We start from the raw sequence: 12,247 nt of genomic DNA on the forward strand, positions 1-12,247 counted from the left end.
CTTCTCCAGGAGTATCTTTGTGGTGTTCTCTGTATTTCCTGAATTTGAATGTTGGCCTGCTTTGCTAGGTTGGGGAAGTTCTCCTGGATAATATCCTGAAGAATGTTTTCCAACTTGGTTCCATTCTCCCCATCACTTTCAGGTACACCAATCAGATGTAGATTTGCCCTTTTCACATAATCCCACATTTCTTGGAGGCTTTGTTCGTTCCTTTTTACTCTTTTTTCTCTAAACTTCTCTTCTCACTTCATTTCATTCATCTGATCTTCAATCACTGATACCCTTTCTTCCAGTTGATCGATTCGGCTCCTGAAACTCGTGTATGCGTCACACAGTTGTCGGGCCATGGTTTTCAGCTCCATCAGGTCATTTAATGTCTTCTCTATGCTGGTTATTCTAGTTAGCTATTCATCTAATCTTTTTTCAAGGTTTTTAGCATCTTTGTGATGGGTTCGAACATCCTCCTTTAGCTTGGAGAAGTTTGTTATTACTGATCTTCTGAGGCCTACTTCTGTCAACTCGTCAAAAGTCATTCTTCGTCCACCTTTGTTCCATTGCTGGCAAGGAGCTGCATTCCTTTGGAGGTGAAGAGGCACTCTGATTTCTGGAATTTTCAGCTTTTCTGCTCTGTTTTCTCCCCATCTTTGTGGTTTTATCTACCTTTGGTCTTTCATGATGGTGAGTGACCTAGAGATGGAGTTTTGGTGTGGATGTCCTTCATGTTTGTTAGTTTTCCTTCTAACAGTCAGTACCCTCAGCTGCAGGTCTGTTGGAGTTTGCTGGATGTCCACTCCAGACCCTGTTTGCCTGGGTATCACAAACAGGCTGCAGAACAGCAAATACTGCAGAACAGCAAATATTGCAGAACAGTAAATGTTGCTGCCTGATCCTTCCTCTGGAAGCTTCATCTCAGAGAGGCACCCGGCTGTATGAGGTGTCCGTCGCCCCCTACTGGGAGTTGTCTCCCAGTTAGGCTACTCCGGGGTCAGGGACCCACTTGAGGAGGCAGTCTGTCTGTTCTCAGATCTCAAACTCCATGCTGGGAGAACCACTACTCTCTTCAAAGCTGTCAGGGACGTTTAAGTCTGCAAAGTTTCTGCTGCCTTTTGTTCAGCTATCCCCTGCCCCCAGAGGTAGAGTCTACAGAGGCAGGCAGGCCTCCATGAGCTGTAGTGGGCTCCACCCAGTTTGAGCTTCCCGGGCAGCTCTCTTTACCTACTGAGTCTCAGCAATGGCAGCCGCCCCTCCCCCAGCCTTGCTGCCGCCCTGCAGTTCAATCTCAGACTGCTGTGCTAGCAGTGAGCAAGACTCCGTGGGCGTGGGACCCTCCCAGCCAGGCGCAGGATATAATGTCCTCATGTGCTGTTTGCTAAGACCATTGGAAAAGCGCAGTATTAGGGTGGGAGTGTCCCGATTACCCACGTACCGTCTGTCATGGCTTCCTTTAGCTAGAAAACGGAATTCCCCAACCTCTTGCACTTTCCAGGTGAGGCAGTGCCCCGCCCTGCTTCGGCTCACATTCCGTGGGCTGCACCCCTGTCCAACAAGCCCCAGTAAGATGAACCCGGTACCTCAGTTGGAAATGCAGAAATCACCCATCTTCTGCGTCACTCACGCTGGGAGCTGTAGACTGGAGCTGTTCCCATTTGGCCATCTTGGAATCCTCCCAGTCAGCATTTCCTTCTTTTATAAGGCTAAGTAGTATTCCACTGTGAGTATGTACCACACTTTATCTAGTCACCTGCTGATGGACACCTGGGTTGCTTGGTTTACCTTCTGGCTACTGCGGATAATGCTGCTATCAACATTGATGCACAAATACCTGTTTGAGTCCCTGCTATCAATTCTTTTAGGTATACAGCCAGGACTTCCAACTCTTCTAAATGGTTTTCCCTCCAGTTATTTGCTTCCAAATTATAAAATGACACGTTTATACTATTTTCAGCTTCAGATATTACTGAATTCCTATCATGCAAGATGAAGTCTTAATCCTTACAAATCTCTCTTAAACATGCACATACCTCCCTTTCCTTCAATATTCAGTAAATTGGACTCAGTAAAAATTATTGATAACTCAGTGACATATAACATACTGTCATTACATTCCCTTATTCAATCACTAATTGATTCCCAAATTATCCACTAGAAGAATACAAACATTCAAACACATTTGGTGATCTAATAATTTTATATTTTTCTCTGGAGACATCCTTCCTGGATAGGATTGCCAGATAAAGTTTAAGACACCCAGTTAAACTTGAATTTCAGGTCATAACAAATATAGATCCTTTCATTCTCCTGATCCATCCTGGACTGGTTGCTCTCTGGGACAGTCTAATTATTCTTCCAAGTATATTTTACCACTTTAAATTTGTAATACTAATTTAGAGTTGATTGACATTTTCAGAGATGACACTCCCATTTATTTAACTATTGTTTTACTTCCATAAGTAAAGATTTATAGTTTTTTTATATAGAATCACACCTTTCATAGTAAGTTTATTCTTCATTTTGGTTATCATGCATGATCTTTATATATGTATAAACTTACATATATATTTAAGATCAGATATATGACTTTTGATACTAAACCAATTTAAATGTGACTACTGTAACACTTTAAAAACAGAACATATTTTTCTCCTATATCTGAACACACTGAGAATTACATATTCTATCCATTGATATTAAACCAAGCATTTTAGTATTTTGTAAATGTATACCTCTTTTCATTCTCCAAACACAGCCCTAATGTAAGCTGTTAAATCATCAGCTGGCCTCCATTCCTCCACCTAATTTCCTCTCAATTTAAGCTAGACACTAACAGAACAACCTTCTTGAAGAATTACTTTAAAACACCCTTTCTTAAACACCAAGAATAGCTCTTAATAAATTAAAGTATCTAATCAGATTTTCTGAGCTTTTATTAAAGGGCATTTACCCAAGCATCTCCTTGCCCCACCCTACTGCTTATCATCCCTCTCTCCATCCCTAGCTTGACTCACTCACCTTACATTTCTTCTCTTGTTCTAACGATACAAACATGTATTCCTCTCTGGGTAGCTGAAATTAATTGGATCTAAAAGTTCTACTGTTTATACTCCATATTTTTTATTTTTTTAAGTATCCTAAAGTAACCTGGTAACTGTTTCCTTATTACTTCATGAGAATACAATATTACAAATTTCTCTCAAGGACTTCAGAAGCCTGAAAACCTGAGAAACCTCCAAATACTCAGGTCATTATATTTCTTCTAAGTGTGTAAGAGTTTTGAAATACTTGTAGAGTGGGGATAGATCCATTTGCTTCTCAAAGCAGATAATAACCAAGCATTTACATGACAGTTTCTACTCTTACCTCTATTGCTCGAATTACTTTAGAAAGTTCTTTAATAAGGTGTCCAGGTCTAACATTGTCTGGAATTTCAAAGGCATGTTCAGATACAAGCTGTATTTGGATTAACAAAAATAAGAAAACCAAAGTTATTTACACTTTAATATGTAAAAACAAATTTACTAAACCAATTTTTGGATTCTCTAGACTGTTACAGACATCACCAAATACTAGTAAGCCAGGTTTCAAGAGTTCGTGTAGCTGGTATAATGCCTTCTAAGGAGATTCTCATTAACATACAAAATCCTCTTAGACTGTGTTAAAAACAGACTTGTCTCACAGTTAATTTTGCTTTATATTGAGTGGTAACCTTGTACTCTACTCCTCCAAGCCTACTGTAATTCTAACTACTACTACTAATTAGTAAAGTAACAAATTAAGCTTAACATTTAATTCATAATGCATAAGGATTTTTAAGGAGAACACAGACACTAAAGTAATCCTAGTTTCTCTTGGGAAGTCTAATTTGAACACATTTTTGTCCTTTTTTTTCTTTTAATAGGCAAAAGCAAAATAGAAGAGATCCCATCAATAGGAAAGGGGAAGTCTGGGAACGGTGACACGCTTGTAATCCCAGCACTTTGGGAGGCCGAGGCTGGTGGGTCACCTGAGGTCAGGAGTTCCAGACCAGCCTGGCCAACATGGTGAAATCCCATCTCTACTAAAAATACAAAAATTAGCCAGGCGTGGAATCCCAACTACTCGGGAGGCTGAGATAGGAGAATCACTTGAACCCAGGAAGCAAAGGCTGCAGTGAGCAGATATTGTGCCACTGCACAACAGAGTGAGACTCCGTCTCCAAAAAAAAAAAAAAGCTCTAAAGGCAATTCTGATAAAGTGATAAAGTCACAAATCTGAGAATCACACATCTAAAGCCTTCAGTAGGAAACAAATTATACAGTTTTGGCAACATATGCTTTATTTTGTTTTTATCTTGTTAAACAGTTTTAAATTTGCTTATGGCTTTCCTTGTCACCTAGACAATAAGGTCTTTCACAGTGGAGGACATGATTTTTATTTTCCTGAATACTTCCACAGTGTTGTGCTCTGGTAGATATGACGCAATGATAATACAGTGAAAAGGGAGTATAAAATTATTGGGACAGTAACCTATTAATTACTGTCTCCCAGTATTTCTTAAGAGCAAGATTTTTATTTCAAGGGACAATCAAGAAATAAATACGGACATGGCCAGGCGCAGTGGCTCATGACTATAATCCCAGCACTTTAGGAGGCCAAGGTGGGTGGATCACCTGAGGTCAGGAGCTCAAGACCAGCCTGGCCAACATGGCAAAACCTCATTTCTACAAAAAAATACAAAAATTAGCTGGGCATGGTGGCACGTGCCTGTAGTCCCAACTACTTAGGAGGCTGAGGCAGGAGAATCACTCGAACCCAGGAGGTGGAGGCTGCAGTGAGCCGAGATCGCACCACTGCACTCCAGCCTGGGCAAACAGATCGAGACTCTGTTAAAAAAAAAAAAAAGAAAATATAGACATGTATTTTCATCAGCTCACATATGCATGTATCACCTATTAAAGTATTATGTGCAAAGTTGCATGGAGTTACAATAAAGATGAGAAAGACAGTCCCTGTTCAAGAGCTCACAGACTCAGTTGAGAGAAACACGAATATATTATTTTATAAACATTTGTTTTAAGCCCATAGGCACAAGAAATACAGCATGGATGCATAAGGGAAGGAAACACTAATTCTAAATGGAGATCTGGAGGTGGTGGGATTCAAATGCAAACAACTAGCTCATATTTTCATGAAAATGGAAAGCTCATGCTTGAAATTTGGACTCTCCTTTCCTTCACTTTTACATAAATCTAGCAGAGTGGTAAAAAGCATAGGCTTTGCAGTCCCAGAGATCTAAGTTTTAAGTCCTAACTTCACCAGTTCTCTTGGGCAAGTTACTTAACTCTTTGAACCCTGGCTTTCCCATATGCAGAACTGTGGTACCAATAGCACCTAGACCTCACACAGTTGGCTTTGAGGATTAAATGAGATTATGTGTATAAAGACAAAGCACAGTGCTCTCAGCACACTATAGCACAATTATAAGAGCTCAATGTTATTTATTATTATTCCATATCTGTATGTTCATTTCTTAGTCAATTTCCTAAATATACTTTAATTACTTTCTTTTCCAGATCAAAGATTAAAGAAATATCTAAATACTTTATTTGCATAACAGAAACCAGTACATTTGTATATAATGAATAATAAAATGGAGGTTGCATATAAAGCATGATTTCTATTCCCTCTACTACTGGCATTCACATGTGCTGCCAAAATAGCACAAGGACTCTGTTTTCCTAATCTTGCAACATAAAACACAGTGATTTCACTGTTGAAATAACTTACTTCTTTTTTCATCCATAATTTTAAAGCAGTATGCAGTGCTTTCACTCCCTGTACTAGGTAAGTTTGAGGCTGGAAACCATCTTCTCTCAGTTCTGTAGGAATGGAAATGGGGTGAGAAAAAAAAGTTAAAATGTTCTAAAGTTAAAAGGATTAACTTCAGATTTTGAGTAACCACCAAATATAAAACTATCCAACTTCCAAATTAATAAAAAGATAAAAAAGTGAAATATGAAACGATCAACCCAAAAAGACAAGAAAGAAAAAGAAACAGAATTACATTAAGTGTAATTTACTAAATACTCCAGTTAAAAGACCATTTCACTGGATTTAATTTTTTTGTGTAGAGATGGGGTCTCAGTATTTTGCTCAGGCTGGTCTCAAACTCCTGGCTTCAAGCAGTCCTTGAGCCCTGGCCTTCCAAAGTGCTGGGATTATAGGTGTGAGCTGCTGTATCTGGTTAGATTTTTAAATAAGCTAAATACGCATACATACCATATTTAAAAATATAGAAAGGTTTCAAATAAAAGGATGGGGAAAAGATACCAAGAGTCCAAAAGAAAGGGGGTGTAACTGTCATTAACAAAGGGTTATTTCATAATGACCAAAGATTCAATTCACCAGAAAGACATATGTAACCACTTAGAATTTGTACTGAATAACACAATATGAAAATATAGAAAACAATAACTAGACAGAACTACATGGGGAAATAACTCCACAATCACAGCGGAAGATTTTCAAATATTTCTCTTGGTAAGAGATAAAGTGAACCAAAAACAAAAAAATCAGTAGGCATATATTCAATTTGAATAATATAAAGTTGATTCAATGGCCATAAATAGAATATCGTACCCAGCAACTGCAGAATACACATTCTTTTCAAACACACACAGAACACTTAATAAACTCAACCATATTCTAGGACCATAAACAAGTCTCATCCAAGTCCAAGATCTAAACCATATATATGTTCATAATGCAGGTAAGTAAAGAAAGCCTCTATGTTTAGAAATTAAGAAATGCAGATATTAAAAAATAGACCAACATTTGGATCAAAGAAAAACACTGGAAATCAGACAATATGTTGGTTAAATAACGAAAACATATCAAAATGTGTTGCATACTATACATACAGGGAAATGTACAGCTTTAAATATTTATGTTAGAAGGCTGAAAATTAATGAACTGAAGACCCACAAAAAAGTTTTAATACCAAGAAAACGGATAAAAATCATAAGCAAAAATTAACAAAACAACAAACAGAGCCTCAAACAAGTTCTTTAAAAAAAACCAACAAAATTAATATAAAGAGAAAACAGGCACGAATATCCAGTATGGAGAATAGAAATAATGTCATTACAAATGCCACAGATTTTAGTAGGTAAGAGGATAACATGAAGAACTTTATGCCAACAAATGTCAATTTTAGATGTAATTTCTAGATACATTTTAAGAAAATAATTTATACAAATGAACTCAATAATTAGTTGGTAACCCTTTATGGTCATTTAATCACTAAAGATATTGACTCAGTAGTCAAAAATCTTCCCACAAAGAAAACTATAGACCCAGATCATCAGTGAGTTCTATTAGTCATTCAAAAAAGAAATCATTCCAACTGTACACAAACTTCTCCAGAGATCAGAAACAGAAGGAACAATCCCAACATTTTGTCTACGGCCCCCCAGGTTTACACCATTCTCCTGCCTCAGCCTCCCGAGTAGCTGGGACTACAGGCGCCTGCCGCCTCGCCCGGCTAGTTTTTTGTATTTTTTTAGTAGAGACGGGGTTTCACCATGTTAGCCAGGATGGTCTCGATCTCCTGACCTCGTGATCCGCCTGCCTCAGCCTCCCAAAGTGCTGGGATTACAGGCTTGAGCCACCATGCCTGGCCGGCTAGCATAACTTTTATACCAAAATCTAACAAGGACAGGTCTGAGAAAACAAAGCACAAGCCAATTTCACTCATGTGCCAAAATCAAACAAATACACACACATGCACACACCCATATGTAATACATAACTACATATAGAATATATAAAATATAAGCATATAGATAGAATACAAACAATATACTAACCTAATGGTATATAAAAATTATAGGTTGAGTTAATATTAGAAAATAAATTAATATAACCACTAAATTAAAAGGTTAAAGAAGAAAAATTATGGAGCTTTTCATATACGCAGGCAAAGTTTTTGATAAAAATTAAACTACCACTGATCATTTTTTAAAAGAAAGGAAAAAAACAACCTCTTAGCTAGCTTAGAATAGACAAGCATTTGATAAAGGTTATCAGCAAAAAGCCTACAACAAAGGTAATAGTGGCGAAAGACTGAAAGCTTTCCTTCTGAGACTGAGAACAAAGATAGAGCTGCCCACCTTTGCCATTTCTATTCACTATTTCCCTGGAGGTCCTAGACAACCCGGTAAAGCAATGAAAAAAAAAAAGATATAAATATTAGAAAAGAAGGAACAAGACTGTCATTATTCAACGCGGATGTATATGACTGTGTATTAGAGAATCAAACAAAAGCCTCAGATAAATGATTAAAGAATAGATTTTAACAAGGTTGCTAAAATCAGTACAAAAAGTAACTGCTTCTATATTCCAGTATCACATGGTTAGTAAGTTGAACCATATGAAATTGCTAATATTTGACTATATTTGAAGTAAAAAACAGAAATGTCATGTAAGTTCAACCATATGTATATACATAGTAATGACTGATACAGTTTGGATCTGCATCCCCACCCAAATCTCATATTCAATTGTAATCCCCAAATGTTAGAGGTGGGGCCTGGTTGGCAGGTGATTTGATCATGGGGCTGGATCCTTCATGAATGGTTTTGCACCATCCTCTTGTGTTGTTCTTGTGACAATTGAGTTCTTGTGAGATCTGGTTGTTTTAAAGTGTGCAGCACCTCCCCCTTCACCCTATCTTGCTCCTGTTCCCCTCTGCCTTCCACCATGGTTATGTCTCCTGAGGCCTCCCCAGAAGCTAAGCAGATGCCAGCATCGTGCTTCCTGTAGAGCCTGAGGAACCCTGAGCCAATCAAACCTCTTTTCTTTATGAATTACCCAGTCTCAGGTATTTCTTTATAGCAATGCAAGAACAGACTAATACAATGATATGTGTTTTTATAATAGCACTAACAAAAAGAACTACTTTGGAATAAATCTAGCAAGAGATATCTATGCAAAATTTTTATGAAGAAAAAATAAGAAATGCCAAAAGACATTAAAGATCTAAATAAACAGAGATGTTCCATGTCATTTTTAGAAAACTCAGTATTTATGACATAAAAGTTTGCCCAAATTGATCTCTAGAGTTAACACCTTCAAAAAACAAACAAACAAACAAACAAAAAACCTCCACGTTATTATTTACTTGTTTGGTTACATTTGGTAGGGTGGTGTTGGCTTGTAATAGGGTAACTCAAAAATTTATATAAAAATAAAAGGGGAAAGAAAATCAAAGACATACTTGAAGAAGGAGGACCAGATATCAAGTCTTATCAAAGGTTAATAAGATAGTGTGCTTGGTGGAGAGACAGACTGCTAGCCCACTGGAACAGAAGGGTGGGTGAGTATGCGTGTGTGTGTATGTCCCAGGACCTACACAGGTATCAACACACGATACAGGAGATGACAGGTGTTTATGAAGAACAGAAAAAGAATGGATTACTCAAAATATGGTGCTGGGACAAGTGGATATTTACACAAAAGCAAGTGAAAATATACTCCCACCATCCATTAAAAAGAACGAAAAAGAAAAAAATCAATTCTAAGTGAGTTAAAGGCCTAAATGCAAAACACAAAAGCTTTTAGAAAACAAGGATCTCTGCAAGACCTAGGGATAAGAAAGACCTACTTAAACAAGGCACAGAAAGCACTACCCATAAAAAAGTTGAAAAAAATGCTATTTTAAATTTAAGAAATTTTGTCCCTCAGTTAAAGAGAAAATCCAAAAGGCCTATACACATATGAAAAAAACTACCCGATTCCATTAATAATCAGGGAAACGCACATTAAAAGCACAAAGAATACTACTTTATATCCATGAGATTTGCAAAAATTATAACCTAACAATACCAAGTGTTGGCCAGAGCATAGAGCTTTGGGAACTTGCTTGCCCTGCCATGGAAATGGGAATTGGAAACAATTTGGCAGCAACTACTAAATTCTATCTATGACCTAGCAATTAGGCCTGTTTTCTGGAGCAATTCTTGCACTAGGTGACAAAGACAAGAACTTCTTAGCAGCATCTTCCATAATTGCCAAAAACCAAAAATAACTCCCAAATGTCAAACTTGCAGATCAGTGTATGTGTATATATATATAACATATATATCTCTCTCTCTCTCACAGTATATTCATACAACAGAATACTCTAGCAATGAAAAAGAACAACAGCCACACACAAAAACATGGATGAATCTCACAAACAATGCTGAGTAAAAGGTTACAAGAGAATACCAGTATGAATTTATTCATAGGAAGTTTACAAATGTTGAAAATTAAATTATTTTAGTTTATAACATAGGTTTGGTAAAACTGAAGAAAAGGATTATCACAAAAGTCAGGATAATGGTTATCTCTAGAAGGGAAACAAAAAGCTGTAATGAAAAAGGTAACAGAGCATTTCTAAGGTATTGGCAAGGCTGTTTTTGCTTAATTTGGGTAGTGGTTACCTGAGTAATAACAGCCTTATTCTTTACACAGTATGAACGTGTGTGTGATCTATATAATTGACTAGTTTAATAACAGAGTAAAGTAAATATAAAAACACATAAACAAAAATGTTTTCAGTTTTTTAATCAAATTGCGATAATCTAAAACAAACAAAATATATTAGATGTGGTCCAAAATTCAGCTAAGTTGAAACAAAGGATTTTGCTTCTGCACAGTGGCTAATTTCCTTACACAAATCCAAACTGGTTCATTATTTTACTATTACTGACATGAAACACAGTAAAGAGTTTCAGATGATTCAACCTCATTTAACCCACCATATAAGCCTTAGAACAGTCTGAGAGCTGGCAAACAATAGGCCACAATGTAAAGTAAAAAGGTTACGGATAAAAGAACAACATAATTTGGGGTCACAAGACCACTATTCCTGTTTCCAGGATGAATGCTTAAAACGATGGCAATTGCTATAATGATCATTTCGTTTTTGCCTTGATGAGACTGGACTGAATCACTGTGATTGCCAGGTATTCTATACTGATCTGGCTAATAAAATGAAACATCTTAAAACAACCTACAAATATCCTTTTCTAATAATCCTTTTTAAAAAAGTCTTTAATGTACAGAGTCATGCTTTCAATCAGACCTCAATGTTTCTGAACTTTTGATGGCCTAACACAAAGACTAAACAGTTCTAAGACTAAGCAAATTGCTCCTATGGCTTCCCGAGCAATGGCAAGATTTTGTCTTTCAGATAAAGCTCTTAAATTGTTTTAAGAAGTTAAAGAATGACCTTCTCTTAGACATTAGTGGAAAAAAAGACCACTGTGCATCACTCCAGGGGTACAGGCGTGTGTGTGTGTGTGTGTGTTCGTGGATAGTTTCTCCTAGCTAACCACAAGACAGGAACTTGGAGTCTTGGGACAGGAAGAGAGAAAAGAGGGGAGAAAGTACCCTGAACCAAGTATAGAATTGCCAACCTCTTAACCAGAAGGTTCAATAATTGGGATTTATTTCCACAAAACAAGGAAATTTGTGTTTTTATAAGTACATAAAAGTGTTCCTGTCCGTCTAGGCTTGCACTTAAATAGGAGACTATAAACTATTTCTCTATTTTACTGAAAACTACGTATGAGAACTCTACAGTCCACTGTGACATTCCTACAGCCAAGAAAAATAACTGAAAACACGGAATGCATCGGCGATTCATGACAAGGATTCATTTCTGGAGCAAAAACTGGTCTTGTGAAGAAAGGACCTGTCCCCTTCTCATGCATGGGATTCTACCCCCATCCCATAGACCAGAAGCGCTGCCAGGACATCTCTGCGCTATGCTGTGAGGTGGGGGGTTTAGGGTACCATTGTTATATGAGTTTTATCATTTTAGTTCTGTACATCCTATCTTGGGAAGCAAATTTTTGGTTATTTCTTTTCATTTTACCTTTTCTTCTTGTTTAACTTTAAAATGGAAAAAGAAGCAAATGTTCAGAATAAACTTTACTGTTTAATCTGTTTATGTCTATTCTGAGAGTTGTCAATTATAATAGTAGCACTATTTACAAACTGACTACAAAAGTTAGACAACACAAAAAGCAGACAAACTATTCTCACTAGCACAAGAGGATGAAAAGCTGAAAATAGAAGCAAGTGACATCAGTCTCCAACTTGAGTGCTCAAAGATTATTAAATCAAAATATTAAAACATCAAAGTCTGAAATTCCACCTTTTAAAAAGTGAGTTCAAATATAAAGACAAGTTCAAAAAAGGTTTTTTTTCTTCAACTACAGAA

The 12,247-nt window shown here is 37.0% G+C and overlaps 1 protein-coding gene across 1 annotated transcript in view; it reads right to left on the reverse strand.

The window, feature by feature from the left end:
• The window catches only part of KDM7A (lysine (K)-specific demethylase 7A), a 69,758-nt gene that overhangs the window by 22,066 nt on the left and 35,445 nt on the right, over positions 1-12,247 (reverse strand). The window contains exons 10-11 of the mRNA XM_011941565.1: positions 5,764-5,855; positions 3,358-3,447 (exon numbers count right to left, since the gene is read on the reverse strand). Of these exons, the coding sequence (XP_011796955.1) occupies positions 3,358-3,447; positions 5,764-5,855 (182 nt within the window). The remainder of the gene's footprint in view (positions 1-3,357; positions 3,448-5,763; positions 5,856-12,247) is intronic.

The sequence above is a fragment of the Colobus angolensis genome, unplaced genomic scaffold, assembly GCF_000951035.1.
Source record: "Colobus angolensis palliatus isolate OR3802 unplaced genomic scaffold, Cang.pa_1.0 Scaffold2, whole genome shotgun sequence".
NCBI classification, from domain to species: Eukaryota; Metazoa; Chordata; class Mammalia; order Primates; family Cercopithecidae; genus Colobus; species Colobus angolensis.